Source organism: Solenopsis invicta, chromosome 8 (genome assembly GCF_016802725.1).
Source record: "Solenopsis invicta isolate M01_SB chromosome 8, UNIL_Sinv_3.0, whole genome shotgun sequence".
NCBI classification, from domain to species: Eukaryota; Metazoa; Arthropoda; class Insecta; order Hymenoptera; family Formicidae; genus Solenopsis; species Solenopsis invicta.
This window is the reverse complement of record NC_052671.1, coordinates 10,095,752-10,112,174: the sequence shown is the minus strand read 5'-3', so window position 1 is coordinate 10,112,174 and position 16,423 is coordinate 10,095,752. Positions and strand designations below refer to the sequence as shown.

Below are 16,423 nucleotides of genomic sequence, written 5' to 3'. Positions count from 1 at the left end.
TTTTCATTACACACAAACACAGTATGTGCCAATGTTTATTTTTCTCTGTAAAACATCGCTGATTGTACATTGATAAATGATACATCAATTTATTGCATTCGCATTAATTTGCATTTATATGTTTATATTAGATCTAAAAAAAAAAAACGAATGCAGTTGTGAGACACAATTCGAGTCTTACCTCCGACATTCTTTTCGATCGATGGAAGATCGGCGATACCGACCACGAATGACGCAATTATATCACTTATCATTCTATCAAAAGGGCTTTTACGATATTGTAACAAAGTAACAAATAGATTACATCTAAATTAATTAGTAATAGTATGCATAGTACTGTGGCTTCTTCAACCCTTCACTCCTCCTTTCGTGTGTCTCTGCAACGTAACAATGTAAAACAAATCAGATCTTTTCTACTGTTAATGCAGTGAGAAAAAAAAAGTGAACTTGTCTAAAAATTCTTTCTTCTATTTATATGCATATTTATTTTATGCATTTATGTATTTAACTTTAATAAATATTTCAACTCCGAAGAAACTTAATCAAGTTGAAAAACAGTCAAATTAACAACTGTTTTTTCTCAATGTGTCATCCTCGATAAAATTTATATATCATGTTGACATTAACTGCTACGGCAGCTTATACGATTATTATTGCAATTGTGAATTTGAAGTGCGGATACTCACTTCGAGTTGTTCCTTCTCCTTGCGTCCAACGATCTTACAGTGAGAATGTCCAAATCCGTGGATTTTGTCGCACACGCAATCTTGTTCGATTTCGACGCTCGTGACGTCCTCGACGATCCTTCTGGCAACAACCTGAGAGAACTGTCTCTTCTGATTTGGTTTAGCGTCGATGAAGTTGTTGGAACTGAACGCCGCTCCGCCAGACTGCAACAACGTTATATATAATTACAACCTGATTATTCTTCGTCATTTATTCTTTATGTATTTATATTAATCAATTTCTTTATTAATTCGAGGCTATTTCTGTTTCGAGATGACAAAGAAGTTGATTCTTTTTTTTTTATCCTGCTTACCGCGATAGCAAAGTCGGCACACACGTCAACCGGACCAGGTACGACCATGTTATTTTTAAGGTCAGTGCTTCCAACCAGTGGCTTCTTCTTGCTGTCGCCGAACACGTATACACTATCGCTATCGTAACCAACAATGTTCTTTTGCACTTTGCCGGAGATCTGGATGTCACTAGCATAAACTTGATAATAGGTCAGTCCTAAATCTCGGTATAGCTTCTGTCCTAGCAAAAGCCTCAATTGTTGCAACTGAAAAACCAAAAGCGTGTAGAATCTTTTTATTAGTTGATAAACAAAAGTGTAAAAATCTTACGCTACTATTTTGTTATTAGTAACGCACAACAAAAAGTACACTTATAAGTATTTTATTTTAAGTTTTCTTTCAGCATCTAACTGTAATTAGTTTCTCATTTTTGTCTGGAATTAATTCGTGAAAATAACAGAGAATAAACTGAAGGGTTTCCTACAAAAACTAAATAAGTTTATTTTTTTAAAATTGTGGATTGTGCTATTCTCTATCAATAGTATCACATCAGGAACAATTTTGTTTCGAAAGAAATCAAATAGAAAATGAGAAATATAAATATGTAGTAAATGTAAAATAGGTAATAAATGTAAATAAGGTTTCGACAAAAACTAAACAAGTCTAGAGATTATTCTTTTTAAATAAATTTCTTAAAATGTTAATCTTAAAACTTAATTCTCTTTGTTTGTATATATTTCTATATTATATATCTGAAAAATTTCTATATTTATACAAAGAGAAATATAAAAGGAATGTTATTGTTATAAGAATAACTTGTAAAATTTTATAAACAAAAAGTGAAAGAGATATTTCCTTTATATTTTAAATAATATGTTCTTCATCGTTTATTATTATTATTAATGTTATAGAAAAGATAAATATATAATATACAACATTATTTTATATTTATCTTTTCTTAACATTTTAGATGTTTCTTAATTTTTTTTAATGGGTCCTCCAAATATAAATAAATTTTTAAATATAACAAATGGTTTTGTTTTCTGAAAATTTAGCTTTTTAGACTTGTGTGATTTTTATAGGAAATCCTTCAATTATAAATTGTAACTTACTATTAGTTGGATATCCATAAAATCATTTGTAAATTTATAATACGTCCAATTTATAGACTTCAGTTTAATTATACAACGAGAGAATGCCAACAGAAACTCACCGATATTGGCAATGGACTCTTCTCACATGGAGTACCAAAGATTGCAACGACAGCCTTGACCGCGCCAGGTCTGTACGGATACTTAATAGCTTCCTCGTAGGCATCGGTCAATTTGAAGGTGCCAAACTCCAGATTTAATCTTTGTTCAAGGTATTTCCATTGCTTCTCATAATCACCTTTCTTGGCCTCCTATGAACATCCGAGTATCTTGTGTATCGAAAAGCTCTTAAAAAGAATCATATCTTGTCTCTGTCTCACTTTATGTAAAACGAAAAATTACCTCGAAAGTAAGAATCGGCTCTGGCTTCTTGAATTTCATATTCTTCACTTCGCCATCGATGTTAGTATTACCGTTGGTGGTGTAGTGCCTAGGATATTCCATGTGCTCGGCGAAACCGACTAAACCAATGTGAACGTCCCTATTAAGATTTAATCAATATGAATACAAAGTAAGAAATATTACAGCACGATGTTCGCATCGCGATATGAATCCGTACAGCTTAAAGCGCATTTTAATTTTTTTTTTACATCTACCTTTAGATACCTTTACGATTGATTTCTGATCTGTATTTATCGAAAGTAGAGAAAGATATCCAATATTGGCTATTTTGTTTTTGGATTATATTTCTTATATTATACAAAATCTAAAAATGAAACTTTGGGAACAAATAAATACAAATTAGGAAGTGTCTTCTCTCAGGTGTAAAATAATTCGAGTAATTTTTAAAATTTTTTGAACAAAAAAAAAGATATTTTTCCTTCAACTTTGATACCCTGTATTTTTGAAATTAAACCATTTCGGACATGTGAAGCTTTTTTGTTTTTTGAATTTTGTTTTTTGAATTAGTCTGTCTTATCGATAAATGTGTCGGTTTATGATGCATCTCGATTTTATGTTTAAAACTGTATTGTGAGAAAAATATAAATATAAAACACTTATGACGCAGACATGTAAAACGATCTAATATGGTCAATAATATATTCACTATTAAATTTAAACTATGCAATTTACAAAAGCAAACTGTGCAAATTTTATTTTATTTTTTTTTATTCACCTTTGAAGAATTTGTTTATTTTCAAGCAGATTTTATATAGAAATAAACCACGGATGTATGAATTACGCGTTATTATTTCTTTAATTATCTAAATTAATTAAAAACTTGCGTTTTTTCGAGATTGCCAAACACAAAGTAAATTTTAATACAAAGGCAAAGGCAACAGAAAGTATAGACACAGTTAACGAGGCGTAAAATAACTGTGTAAAAAGAAGCTTTATTTAAGTTTTTTGATTAAACGTTTCGAATTCACGCTGAGTCATCATCAATAACGACATTGGCTCGCCTATTAATTACATCTAAGCAAATCATGCATTTATTGGTATTAATAAAGTGCGATGTTCAGTTACCGAGAAATAAGGGAGTGACGCTTTAAGAGACCTATGTCGCTATTGGCGACTTTCCTTCACAATATTTCGATATTTTTCTAATTATAAGAATAACGTTTACATACGTAATGCCGTGTTGTTTTAATTCCTCTCTCAGGTCGGTTATCAATTGCGGAAGCAGATCTTTAAAAACTTTCTCATTGTTCTCAACTTGCTCGACTACCAGGACAATATCGGCTTGATTCTTCGGGCTTTTGACACTGAATGTATCACCAACGGCAACGGTGTTCTCGCCAACTTTGCAACTTGCTAAAATGCCAAGGCACACATAAAGATGCTTATTTTTTAAGAATCAGTTTCTTTGCCTGCCTTTTACGTCTCATATTTGTCTTAAAAAGAAAAGAAACCGATATTTTACGTGTAATGAATCTACAACTAACTCAAGTAGCATTTAATATTTTCAACCAAAAGATTTTAATTTTCCTTGCATTAATGCCGTATTAGCATCATATTCGACTATGCGCTTTGTAAAAGTAGTACAAGTCAACAATTTAACTTACCGCAAGCTGATGGAACGCTTACTCCGAAAACACCTCTAAAAAGACAAGTAACGTAATACCCGGTGGCGAGCAGGCAAGGAGCTTGCGGATTTCCGCTAGCTGCAGTGTCACAAGCGTCTCGGTAATGAGTCGGATTAACAAAGTTGAAGCAGTTTCTGAAACATCACAGGAGAAACGTCATTTCCAAGTTGCCTCTAAGTTGACGATAAAATAGCTATGGTGATTATATTGTTACGTGGAATACCGCCACGGATGTGCAATACACAGGATATCTCTCAGCAAGTGTTCCAGATACGGACTACGTCTTAAGAAACTATCTTACTTTCTGATGCGATAGGTATATTTGATCTCATCTTCTTTCATATAAAATATATAAATTGTTATTTATCAAATCTCTCTCTCTCAAACATCCGAAGAGCAAATGCAACGCTCTTTGAACTTTTCATCCTGTACAGTTGATGAATTTGCGACATCATATTTTCTCCGTGTAATCTGTCAATTTGGTTTAATCGTATCCTTTTAAATGGCGAATGTACTCACTTCAAATCAGACTTCTCGCCGGAGAAATAGTCGGTGCAGACTTGCTGGCGTTGCTTCGTCTTGTGATCGATCGCGTTCACAGCCGGGCAATCGGGCTTCAGTTTGTATCCGTTAGCAAATTCAGTCTCGCTCTCGGTAATCTGTTTCAATTGCGAGAAAGGCGCTTTTAGAGATCACTGCAAGCACTGCAAATCCCTTACGACGCAAGACTTCTCCTCCGTCGCAAAACACTCGTCGTATTTATTTTTACTTTCGAAAGTAGAACATTCCATTTTATTCTCGCGGACACAAGATGAAATTTTGCATATTGAAATATGACATACTTTATCTTTTCACTTAAGAAACGCGGGTATAGAAAGGTTGGTTGTTCCAGTTTCGCGCACAAACTACGGACTTATTGTTAGATATCTATCTCGCAAACGAAAGAATGCTGATCCCCTTAGGAATTCGTGATCCCCTTTTGGAAAAGAATGCCATTCCACGTAGACATTTGTCTATTGATCGAAGCGAAAAACTTTCGAATAAAAGCAAAAGTATACAAAGAACATGATTTATAGTCTGGCGATATTACCGCAAGACCTTATGAATAGAAGCGCGACGCCGAGAAAATGAGGGACGAGGCGTTCTGAGAGCATGAAGCAGATTATATTAAATATTTATAACGTGTGTACATTTTTCATTTCAGCCTCCAGCGTACTTAAGCTATCAATTCTGACTTTTTTCATAATAGAATTAACTGGAAAAGGGGAAAATATATTTTTTACCTACATTATTACGCAGAAAAACAGCTTCTTTAGCCCTTTAACCCTTTCATGTCAAGATGAGACATGTATGTCACGGCCCTTCAAAAACTCATATCTTCTTTAAAAATAAATGACTCCTTTCTGAGCTCATTTTAAAGATGAAGAATAGAACTTTTTACAAAAAAAAAAAAAAAAAAAAACACTAATACTCTTGTGAGTTTCACCCCTTGATCTGTGCGCCTCGTTAAATACACATAAAATGGGGTAAAAATGAAAAATACAATATCTTCCATAAGAATCAAGATCGCGAATTCTTTTTATGGCTATTTTGAAGTTCAATGTAAGGGCTATTTGAAAAAAAACGCTTATTATAATTTGAAAATAGTAGATTCACTGTGGCTGAAATTAAAATGCTGAATTTTATTGGATTTGAGAAAAATTTATTTTGATCCGCCATTTTAAATTTTGAAATTTTGACTACAGATTCATAAGCAGCGACCCTAAAATCGTTTAGTGAAGATGAGACGTGAATTGATGCTGATTATGTATAACTAGAAAATGTCAGGCAATCGTAATTAAAAAATTATTTATGAATGAATGAAATCTTTCATTAATGAAATCCTTTTCAGAATTGTGCGACGGTATAATCAGTCCTTTTGCTTCTGCTAAAATTGCGAAAGGCTATTTATTTATTTAACAATGAAACAAGCTGCACTTACCTTTCCAGAGGGTAACGTGTAATCGTCATAAGGCTCGTTGTTGGCATCACCGAGAAGACCGCGTAATCTTCCGTGATAAAAGTCAGACACGGTGATTATGCAAAGGAAGGGTTGTTTGTAACGGCATATAACGTACAGACCGTAATCTGACTTGACGTTCATGGCGGAAGAGAGGAACGCGTGCAGATTCTTCGTGCTGGCAGGGAAATCGGCCGGCTTATTATTGACCAGAATCTAGAAGAGAAAAGAGAAATACGAATGCAATCGTGTGAGGAAACATCGAACGAGGGGATCGAAAGAATTTTCTTCACCAAAAAAAAAAAAAAAGAATTAAACCGCGAAACGCAAAAATGAACATGTGGGAATTGCGAGAATCGGCATGATTTTCGCGCTTGCGGCAACGGAATCCGAGACGAAAGGCAACGTCGATTTTTATTCCTTCCTCGCTCAGTCCGTCTATAAGAGAAGCGACGCGAGGATAATAGAGTTTGACTTGTCAGCGAAGTTCGGAGCCCCCTAGTAAACTTACAGAGTTACAGTTCAATACGGGATTGCATTATAAGGCTCGTACACGGAATACCGTATGAGAGCGATCTGGTGGTTTCCCACCCTTCTCACTCTTCCGCCCTTCCTCCCTTTCTCGTTCCCCACTCTCCAACCCGTTTGCCCCGTTCTCAATTCATGTCACATATCTTGCGACGTAACTTGCCGCCGGTATAGGAAATTGGTTAAGAGATAAGAGAAATAAACTTACGTTGCCATTGTGCTTCATCGTGATGCTCTCTTTAGGCTCCGTAACGGTCACGCTAACGAGATTTCCTTTGTTGAAGTTGGCCACGACAGAGAAATTGCCGTCCAGCATGTCCTGGGCCAATACGTAGGTGCAATCGCCGGGCATATCCAAATGATTGCCGTCAAAGCTGAAGATATGTCCTCCATCGGTGACGATACCGACTTTGGTGTAGGGAGGCACAACTTCTGAACTAACAATCGCCCTGTTCGAAATATAAAAAGAAATGACATTGGTCAATACTGATTCTCGCAACGACAACTGCAAAAGTTTATCTTTCATTTTGATAAACGTGAAATCGCAAGAAAGCGATACGCGATGAAATCAAAATAAAAAGTTAGAAAATAGAAAGATCAATTGAAAGAAATCTGTAAAGAAGAGACCTGTAAGGTACGAAGAAGTAAGTGTAGAAGAGATCCGTGAGCGATGGTAATTCGTTATTGCGTATCTGATCTAAGAGGGACACTTTGAACGAGGTGATCGCTGGCAACTTCGCTAACATTTCAAACTCAACCGGAAGTTGAGCTTCGAACAATTCCTCTACCAGGTTGTGCACAGTGTCGCTGGATCCGATAAGCTTGACGAGAGACGCAACGGCGTCGATCGTGTAATCGTAGATCTTCTTGATCTCGTGGTTATCATCGACCTGCGCGAGATCATTACATTTGATTATTTCAGGCGCTTCGCTATTTTAGTAATTTTGGTTAGTTTGAAGGGTACTGTCTGAAATGTCGAAATATGACGCAAGGCGAGTAGAGAAACTTACTTTCTCGTGTTTGACGTGCTTCATGATGTATTCATAAGTAGCGGTGAAGAGCTGTCGAACTTCGTTAGTCGGTAGCATGGGCTTTATAGCTTCGCTGAGGTCATGGATGGAGCCCAAGACGGTTTCAGGAATTTCAAGATTTATGAGATCCTGGTACTGCTCCTTTGCCATCTCGAAGATCGGTAACGCTTTCATTTGATTCTTCAACAGGACGATGAATTCGTCGACGTCTTTCTTGATTTGACTGACGGCCTTCAATATGATCTTCGCAATGTCCCGAGTTAACTCTGAAGCCACGACCGCTAATTCCTTCAGCTCCTTCTGATGTTCATTAATCAGGACGAGTATCGTCTTGAGGTAGACTGTCAAAACATTGGCGACGCTATCGACGAACTTGATATATACATCGGCTATCTTATGGTAGGATTCTTTTAATTGAGGATAAATTGTCTTCCATGCCTCTTCGATCCTGGAGACTATTTCATTGTACTCTTTCTGAAGCTCGCTTAATCGCGCGGTTACTTCCTTCATGGTATCCGCTACGGCCGCGATAATAGCCCCGAAGTATTTGTTGCTAAAAGAATACGATTGATAGTGATATCACACGGCGTAACAATTCAACGAGAACAAATGATTAAAATTTCAATTTATAACGATATTTAACTTATACGCATGTACCGTTATTATACATATCTTAATAAGTATTTATGCAATTATTATATATGCAGGAACGTTACAAATGTCCTTGAGTGCCTTTTATAAATTTACAAGAAATTGTACGAATACTCTGAATATGATGTGACATTGAAAGAGATGTATTAAGTTCTTACAAGGTAGTATGTATGTCTTTAATGGTCTGGTCAGCGTGGAGCTCGTTCTTCAGTTTATTCAATTCGGCCTCGTAATAGTCCAAGAGCGGCTTGATGTTCGGCTGGGACTTCTTCAGATGTTCCACAAGATCTTTTAATTCTCTTTCCACTTCGTCACTTATCTCGGTGACAGTGTCCTTGAGCTGTTTCAGTAACTCGATGCTTTCTTTTCGATAATAATCCTAAATTATATCAGTAAAGTTAGTAAAGCAATACTACGTCCATCTCACCGCACGACGAAAATGTACTCACCACCGCGTAGCCAATATTGTCCTTCTCGTAGCCGAAATCAGGTTTCAGGAACTTCTCTTCATCAAGGTGGATCAAAGCGTGGAAAAGATGCTTCTTCGTTCCATCCTTGTAACCATCGGCATGAATCTCGGCCAGTTGTCCGAGCACAACGCGTCCATTGATATTGATCTTCGTATTAGGATTATCTGGAAGAAAACACCGAAAGATCAATTCACATAAATTTATGAGATAAAATATGACTTCCTGCCATTACATAAAATATAAATATTATAATAATAATAACAAAATATAACACAAATGTAATAATAAATACAAATATTTAAATATAAAAATAAGTATATTTTATAATAATTTAAATAAGAATAATTTCACCATATTTAAATAACAAAACGTCATTAAAGAAAGAAAAAAAATCTATACATGTATAATATTCTTCTTTGTGTAATATATTTAATTCGGAATAAATCTTACCTTTGTTGTATTCCGTGTAAGTAAAGCTGTTCCAATCATGCGCTTCGAGTGTCGTCATAAATGATTTGCCAACAATAACGATTTCCGTATCAAGCTTTTGCACGTTTTTCTGTAAATGCAGTTTCGAGTCGACTTTAAGGAGTTCTTTATTATGTCCGGTTACAAGGAAATACAGCTGCGTTTCATCCGTATCGAACAGAATGCCCACGCTCTTCGGTTTCTGATTGATGTCTGTGTACGACAGTATGCTGCCGAAACCTAATTTGTCCTCCCCGATCGCGAAATGCGATTTCAGGTCGACTTTGAGTTGTTGCCCACGACTGTTCACTTCGATTACACTGGTGAGATTGTGACCTTTCTCGATATCCTGTCGGTTTAGTTTCGCCACGATATTGATCTTTTGCGTTTTCTTGGCGAAGACATCGATATCCACGTTCGCGTCCAGCAGGTGTTCGCCGCCATAGTGAAGCTTTCCTTTCAGTGTCATATCCTGATAAACAGAAATACGCGTTCCATGTGATTTAAAAACTAAATTGCAAACTCTTTAATCGACAATTGCCTTAAAAATTGCGAGAATACGATAAATATATTAAAAAAAATTAAGCTGAACATGAATCGACGAGAGAACGTTGTATGGTATATTGCTCTTTTTTATAACTGAGTAGCTCGATGAAACCCGTCATTCTCGCTAGATTGCGAGAAAATCGACAATAAAGGCTTTGCCGAGGTACAGTCTCTCTCTCTTTCTCTCTTGCTAGTTTTATATAAAAAGCTTTGACCTTATTCGCGCGAAAATTGGAAGTAAATTGGAAATATTTTTTTAGTTCAATTTTTGTTTAACATCAAACGTCGTTCAATGTAATTTCTACGTATAGATTTAAAAATCTCGAACGTCATTCAATGTAATTTCTATACGTGTTGATTCAGAAAGCTCGCAATATTATACAAAAATACGCGCGGGACATACCTTCGGCTGAGACGGATATATGAATTTGAGCTCTCCGCTGACGGATCCGCTGTTCTTCTCAATGTTCATATCACCGGTGGCGATCACACCGCTCTTCTCGGACGGCTTGTTCTTCCTGTCTAAGTAAACGGAGACATCGACCTTGAATGCTCCGGTTTGCTTCGTTTTGGGCAAGTCGAATGTGCCAATGATAGCTAGTTCGCGATTGGGCAAAGTCAAAATGGCAGCTGGAAAAAGTGGATAACGGACGGTCGTTAATTTTTTCCAATTCTCAATTTTGAAGTTGGAACGCACGTGCGCGACATTTATCGTTTCAATTAATAGAGAAACGGAGTTTTCCTACCGCTTTCCTTGGGATGAGCGTAAACTCTGTAGGAATACTGGGATTTGTCCTTCGACGAGTGTAAGTACAAGTTGGCAGAGTGATCATACTTGGATTCCTTGAAATTGGTTTCGGTGTTTGTTTTCAATCCAAATTCAACTGGCACGTTGAATTTCTTCAGGTCTACTTCCACCGTTAAATCGTGATTCAGATAATTCTTGTCTGTAAAACAAATAAAAACGCAAAATTATAAAAGTTGCGTCTTGCGAAAAATCAACACTGGAAAATCAATACCAGATGGAAGAGAACGTTTTAAATAAGTAATTTCTCGCCCACGACTTTTACGACTACAATATCTACCATGTACGGTTAATTAATTCTTTTTTTTTTTTACTTTACTTCCTCGCGACTTCTACCAAGATAAAACTTTTTAATAAATGTCAAGTTGAATGTAATTATCAAATAAAATTAGGTAATTAAAACCATTAGACAAATTGAAGAATTCAGTGAAATATTTTAGAGATAAAATCGGTGATTGTGATAAAATCACAAGTGGACGATGAGTAGATATTTTACAGGGTACAGTCGGACAATCGTAAAAGGATCATAACGTATGATCCTCTCCTTGGAAACTCGTTACGCTACCCCCATTTACATGCAGGCAGCCCCAATGCTCGATGTTAATCGCGGAAATTTTATTTCCGTAAACTCTCGAGGCTCGACAGGCCGTAGCCGCCAAATTGATCCCGAGGGAGGAAATGGTAGGAGTGGGAGGAGTGGCGAAAAGAAAATGAAACGATGTAAACTTTATCGCGCTACACGTCATCGCGGTGCTAGAAAGGATTAAGACGCGTGTACGTCAGCGGAGCACACGCCCTTGCGGCGTGACGTCATTCCGCACCGGCGGGCAACTTCTTTTTTTTTTCCTTGTGTATCGCCCCGTGTGACTCCGCCGCCACCCGCGGTGGTCACGCCTGTCCTCTCGCGATCTTCGCGACACGATCTCATCGAACGGAGAAAAAAAAAGACGAAAGAAAAAAGGAAAGGAGAGAGGGAGCGAGAAGAAAGAGAGGAAAAGAGAAAAGAAAAAAAAGAATGAATTGTGCACTCGAGTTAATGCGGCGGCACGCTTGCACCCGTTCTCCACCACCACCACCACCAGCACCACCGCCACCACCGCCGTCGCAACGTCGTCGCGTATAGGGATGCAATTCCAGAGCTCTATTAATAACTGAGGCGAGGCACGAATTAGGCGCAGATCACGCGAGAATAGAACGTCTATCGACCGAGATCCGCGGTAGGCCCTGCGAACTAGGGGTAGTAGCAGGCGTGTATCCTCTCCTGTGAAATTCCATCCTACTATACGTACGTACACGGGGATTGCGACGTGTTGCGCACTCATGTGAAACACGCGGCAGACGACACGGCGAGCGATGGTCCGCTGTCGGAAGTTGCTTTAATTATTCAGAACGGGGTTGGACCCGCGATGGATACGGGGACGTAGGCCACGATGGGGATGAGAGACGTCCTGGGAGACGGGGAACGATACCATTCTTTTAGATATCTCCTACGCTCGAACCGCAAGGGGGTTTTATTATTATTATTATTACTGTCATCACCATTGCGGCCTCCGCGCGTACCCTCCTTTGCATTTTTACGAATTTAGGCCCGTTGCGACGGAGCGGGTGTAAAGGGCCGGTCCGGGCACGCAAAGCGAGAGAGACGGCTCGTACCGTCGAGTAGCAGCGTATTTATTTCCACAGGAGCTACGCTGTGTGTGGAAATACCGTATCGTTCTTTATTTATGAAAAGCTTTTTATTACGGTATATTGCTGAACTCGCGTTGTAATTTTCGTTTCATCGAGATTAAACGGGAGCGCACGCTAATAGCAAATTATAAATATATTATATTCGCTTTACAGAGCGTTATTGTAATACCATTATTATGACAGTATTGTTGTAATAGCATTATTGTAACGGCAACATATTGTTGCTTTATTTCAACGAGGCGCGTATAAATTTTCTATAGCCACCTGTTTTCCAGTTTTAGACCGTCGTGAAGAATACCGTCGAAAGTAACGAGAAAGAGAATTTGAGAAAACGAGAGAAATATTGACAAAATACGAGTGTGTACATAAATGGGAAAAGATCGACGAAATGGAATACTTGAGTGCAAGCAACCTAAATCCAATTTCATTTGACGGGGCATTGTTTGGGAAAATGTATACGCGAGCTGCCGCCTCGCTTGCGACGATTGCGCAATCTCCTCTTTCCGGGGGAAAATTATCAACGAGAGAAGGATCAGAGAGAGCAACGCGAAATTTGACTTACTGTCGGAGTCGTAGCCCGACTGGAGCTTGAAATGAGCGCAGTCCTTGCTCTGCTCGCAGTAGCTGTTGAAAACGAGGAGCTCCTTGTTCGAAAGCTTAAGCTCGCCCACGACGGCCGCCGGATCGAACTTGGCGTTCAGGACGATTACCGTACCGGTTTCGCCGTCCTTCTCGCGAGTCAATTGCTGGCGAGTATACTTGAAGGAGGAGCTCCTCGTGTCCTCGCCTATCTTGAGATTGCCGCTTCCCTCGACGGTGATTTTACCGGCCTCGTCGCGCTTCTTGTAGTTTGTGCTGCAAACAAATCGCAATATTATCTGAAATATATTCCTTTTCCTTTCTTTCGCATATCATATTGCTCCTTTAGGTTATTTCATTTAAATTTCAATTTGTCCCGAACTCTCTCTCTCTCTCTCTCTGTCTTTGTGAAATCATGTTTACAGGAGCGGAGAATATATACTTCCGGGATACAGAATAAACTGGTACTTTTGAATATATCCCAAGGTCGATCAGAATTAAGGGAAAGAGAGGTAAGATGACGAAGTGGGTAAGATGTCGATTGTAAATTTTTTCAAGTTAATAACGAATGGCGAACCGGTGCTAAATTTATTAAAAACTTTAAACGATGACAAATAATCTGTGGTAGTTTGATTTTCATCTGTCCACAAGAGTGGATAACATAATAAGACATGCAATTTTTTGGTTGCTCATAAGTAATGACATAATTATATTAAATATTTTTATTTTCTCCATAAAATCACGATATTGTACAGCTAAAAACGTATACAATAACGTATTCATATTTTTAAAGTTTTATACGGCAATATTTATATTTATTAATAAATAAATAAACACTGTGACCGCGGGGAAGATGACGAACGTTGTGCATGGACGAGGTAATGCATTTATGCATTAGTTTTTTCGGTTTTAAAAGCATTCTGACTATAACGCAATTTTAATTGCAATATGTATTGTAATGTATATCACAGCTTTAATCGTTTTATTTTTGCAGATTACATAAATATTTTTCGTTCCATTTACATTTTTTTTTAGCTGCATTGTAATATCAAAATAGTATAATATTATTATGTTATAATAAATCTTTTTTATTCATAAGAATACATTTTTAACTTTACTCAATTGTTTTTCATCTTACCCGCATATGAGAGCAAGATGATGAAACTGGCATGTCCTAATAATATTTAAATATTAAAAAAGTTCTAGTTTTTAACACAGCTTCTAATTTTCACTGATAATAAACAAGGTTTTAATGAATTTGAAAAAAAAATTTTATTATTATTATTTTTACATTATCACAGAAAGTAGAAAACTCGATAAACTTTAAGGTCGTTATCTTATTCCCCTCTCCTCTACACGTTCCCATTTTCTTTTTTTATTATGTGATGGAAATAAGTATTCGTAATGCCTTAACGCCGCGCGATCGATAATACACTACATTTTCGGCTAAACCGCTTAACCCCTATTTACGTTCTACAATTCTACCGAAGCGATTTCGATGGGACGCTAATAAAAAGGACTGGCAGTCGGAATGTATTCTCGGAAGCCGCTTGAATTAATTTTAGCGGGTGAATCGATGAAATTACATAGCGGGACGAACGGAGATACGACTTCTCGCGTATCTCCGATCTTCTTTGAGAACGACCTAGCGGCCTTTCGTTAATTACTGGAAAGACATCTTTTACTCTTTGTTTTGTCGCCGCGTAGGCGATCGATCTTTTACGTACGCGCAAGAGGTAAGTATGTATTTATATAGTCGTCAGAAAACATCGTTTAGAATTACTGAGGGAATATCGATCTTAGCAGAAGCGACAGGATCGCTTTAATAGAAGTTAAGACTGTCAAGACAGTGAAATGTAGACTTCCTGTGCGCCGAACGCGGCCTCGACTTCGCGCGTTCGTATAAATTGTTTTCCCTCGTTTGAGTCGTCATTAGTCCCATTACTAACGTTAAGACATTGCCGCGTATGACCATTGTTTTGAATTGATCGGCGCATTTTGCACATTTCTACATACGAGACACAATTAACATACCTTCCGGTCACGATGTTTTTACCATCGCTGGTGACGGTGATCAATATCCGTCTGCCGGTTTTGGCGGTGGGACTGTTAGCGATTTCGGCATGAATCTTACGGTGCTTGAGCTTGTCGCTATCTAAATTAGCGTTAATGATGAAATTGTCGATGCTCTCTAAATTAACGTGCGCGTCGGCAACGGCGAAGCCTTTTGGCGTGTCGATTTTCCATTCGCCTAAAAATAAATTTGTTTAAGCTTGTTCATCATGTAGAACCGGCGATAGGGTTTTACCTTTTGAAATAAAAATGTATATCATATCGCTTAGGAAAAGAGGGGACTAAAGCAGATAGCTTAATAAGTGTTACCTGTGTATTCATGGTCGCCAAGTTTGTTGTATTTCGAGAGCAGCTCGGTTTTTCCTGCCGGGCAGATGAAAATTATGTGCATCATCGGGGAGGTCTCGCTTTCTCGAATTTCGCTGTTGAGCGTGTACTTCGCTTGACCGTCAAAGGTCAAGGCTGCGTCGGTTTTCCTTACATGCCCGTCTTTTTCTCTCTTCAAAGAATAAATAAAAGAAAAAATTAGATGCGCGTAATAGATAGACAGTGTCATCCTGCCGGCAACTTCGTCGGCAGCGCCGTAAAACTTTATTTCGTCTTTAAACAGCACGCTGCTTACGTCACCAGCGGTAAACTATTATAAATGACGCACAGCGCGGAGTATCACGCGGGAGCAATATCTAGCCGGAATAATCCCGAGATATTTGCACATGATTCAGTTAGCGGTTTGTAATTAGTGAGACGCGGAGAGAGGATCTCAGTTTAGATCTTAGATGAGAAGTTTCTAAATACGGAGAATAATTAACAGCATTGTAAAAATGATACCTCGTGCTTGAGTTCAAGGTCGACGTTATGCATCTTCTCGAATGGAGTGGTAGCGTGGGCTTTTACGTCAATGTGCGTCAAATCATAATCATACGTAAGGGGATTGATCGCGAGGGTTATCTCCTTCTGGTCGTACTTGATGATCGACTTAGTAGTAATCGTCACTTTGTTGCCGTCGGGTTTGTACGTGAAATGATCCTGGTAACTGAGAGGCGGAGTGTTGGGAGTGATCAGATTGAGTGCCATCTCGCAATCGTAAGGATGCTCGCCGTCTTCAATTCCCTGGGTCTTTAAGGAACCTCCGACCTTGATTGTTTTGTCATCGTTGTAAATAAGTTCCACGTGTCCCTTCAGATCATTAACATCGCTCTTAGAATGTTGGTCGCGAATCAACAGGTCGTGCATGGTCTTAAGCTTGATGTTACGCAACTTCTTTGACGGCAATATCCATGCCAGTTCTGTGGTGCCTTTGTACGAGCACGGCTTGTCACCACTGCCGGGAACATACTTTTCGCCACTCTGCGAATGATAAAGCAAATTTACGTATTCAGTTTTTTAA

At 38.1% G+C, this 16,423-nt stretch overlaps 1 protein-coding gene across 1 annotated transcript in view; it reads right to left on the bottom strand.

Annotated features, from left to right (window-relative positions):
* The window catches only part of LOC105200891 (apolipophorins), a 28,850-nt gene continuing 12,427 nt past the window's right edge, over positions 1-16,423 (bottom strand). The window contains exons 6-26 of the mRNA XM_011168689.3: positions 15,865-16,383; positions 15,346-15,535; positions 14,998-15,214; positions 12,947-13,239; positions 10,637-10,837; positions 10,294-10,520; positions 9,327-9,816; positions 8,856-9,040; positions 8,565-8,785; positions 7,735-8,308; positions 7,352-7,614; positions 6,933-7,173; positions 6,179-6,412; positions 4,717-4,856; positions 4,177-4,331; positions 3,742-3,925; positions 2,513-2,651; positions 2,233-2,421; positions 1,040-1,285; positions 687-890; positions 1-377 (exon numbers count right to left, since the gene is read on the bottom strand). Of these exons, the coding sequence (XP_011166991.1) occupies positions 348-377; positions 687-890; positions 1,040-1,285; positions 2,233-2,421; positions 2,513-2,651; positions 3,742-3,925; positions 4,177-4,331; positions 4,717-4,856; positions 6,179-6,412; positions 6,933-7,173; positions 7,352-7,614; positions 7,735-8,308; positions 8,565-8,785; positions 8,856-9,040; positions 9,327-9,816; positions 10,294-10,520; positions 10,637-10,837; positions 12,947-13,239; positions 14,998-15,214; positions 15,346-15,535; positions 15,865-16,383 (5,142 nt within the window). The 3' untranslated portion in view covers positions 1-347. The remainder of the gene's footprint in view (positions 378-686; positions 891-1,039; positions 1,286-2,232; positions 2,422-2,512; positions 2,652-3,741; positions 3,926-4,176; positions 4,332-4,716; positions 4,857-6,178; positions 6,413-6,932; positions 7,174-7,351; positions 7,615-7,734; positions 8,309-8,564; positions 8,786-8,855; positions 9,041-9,326; positions 9,817-10,293; positions 10,521-10,636; positions 10,838-12,946; positions 13,240-14,997; positions 15,215-15,345; positions 15,536-15,864; positions 16,384-16,423) is intronic.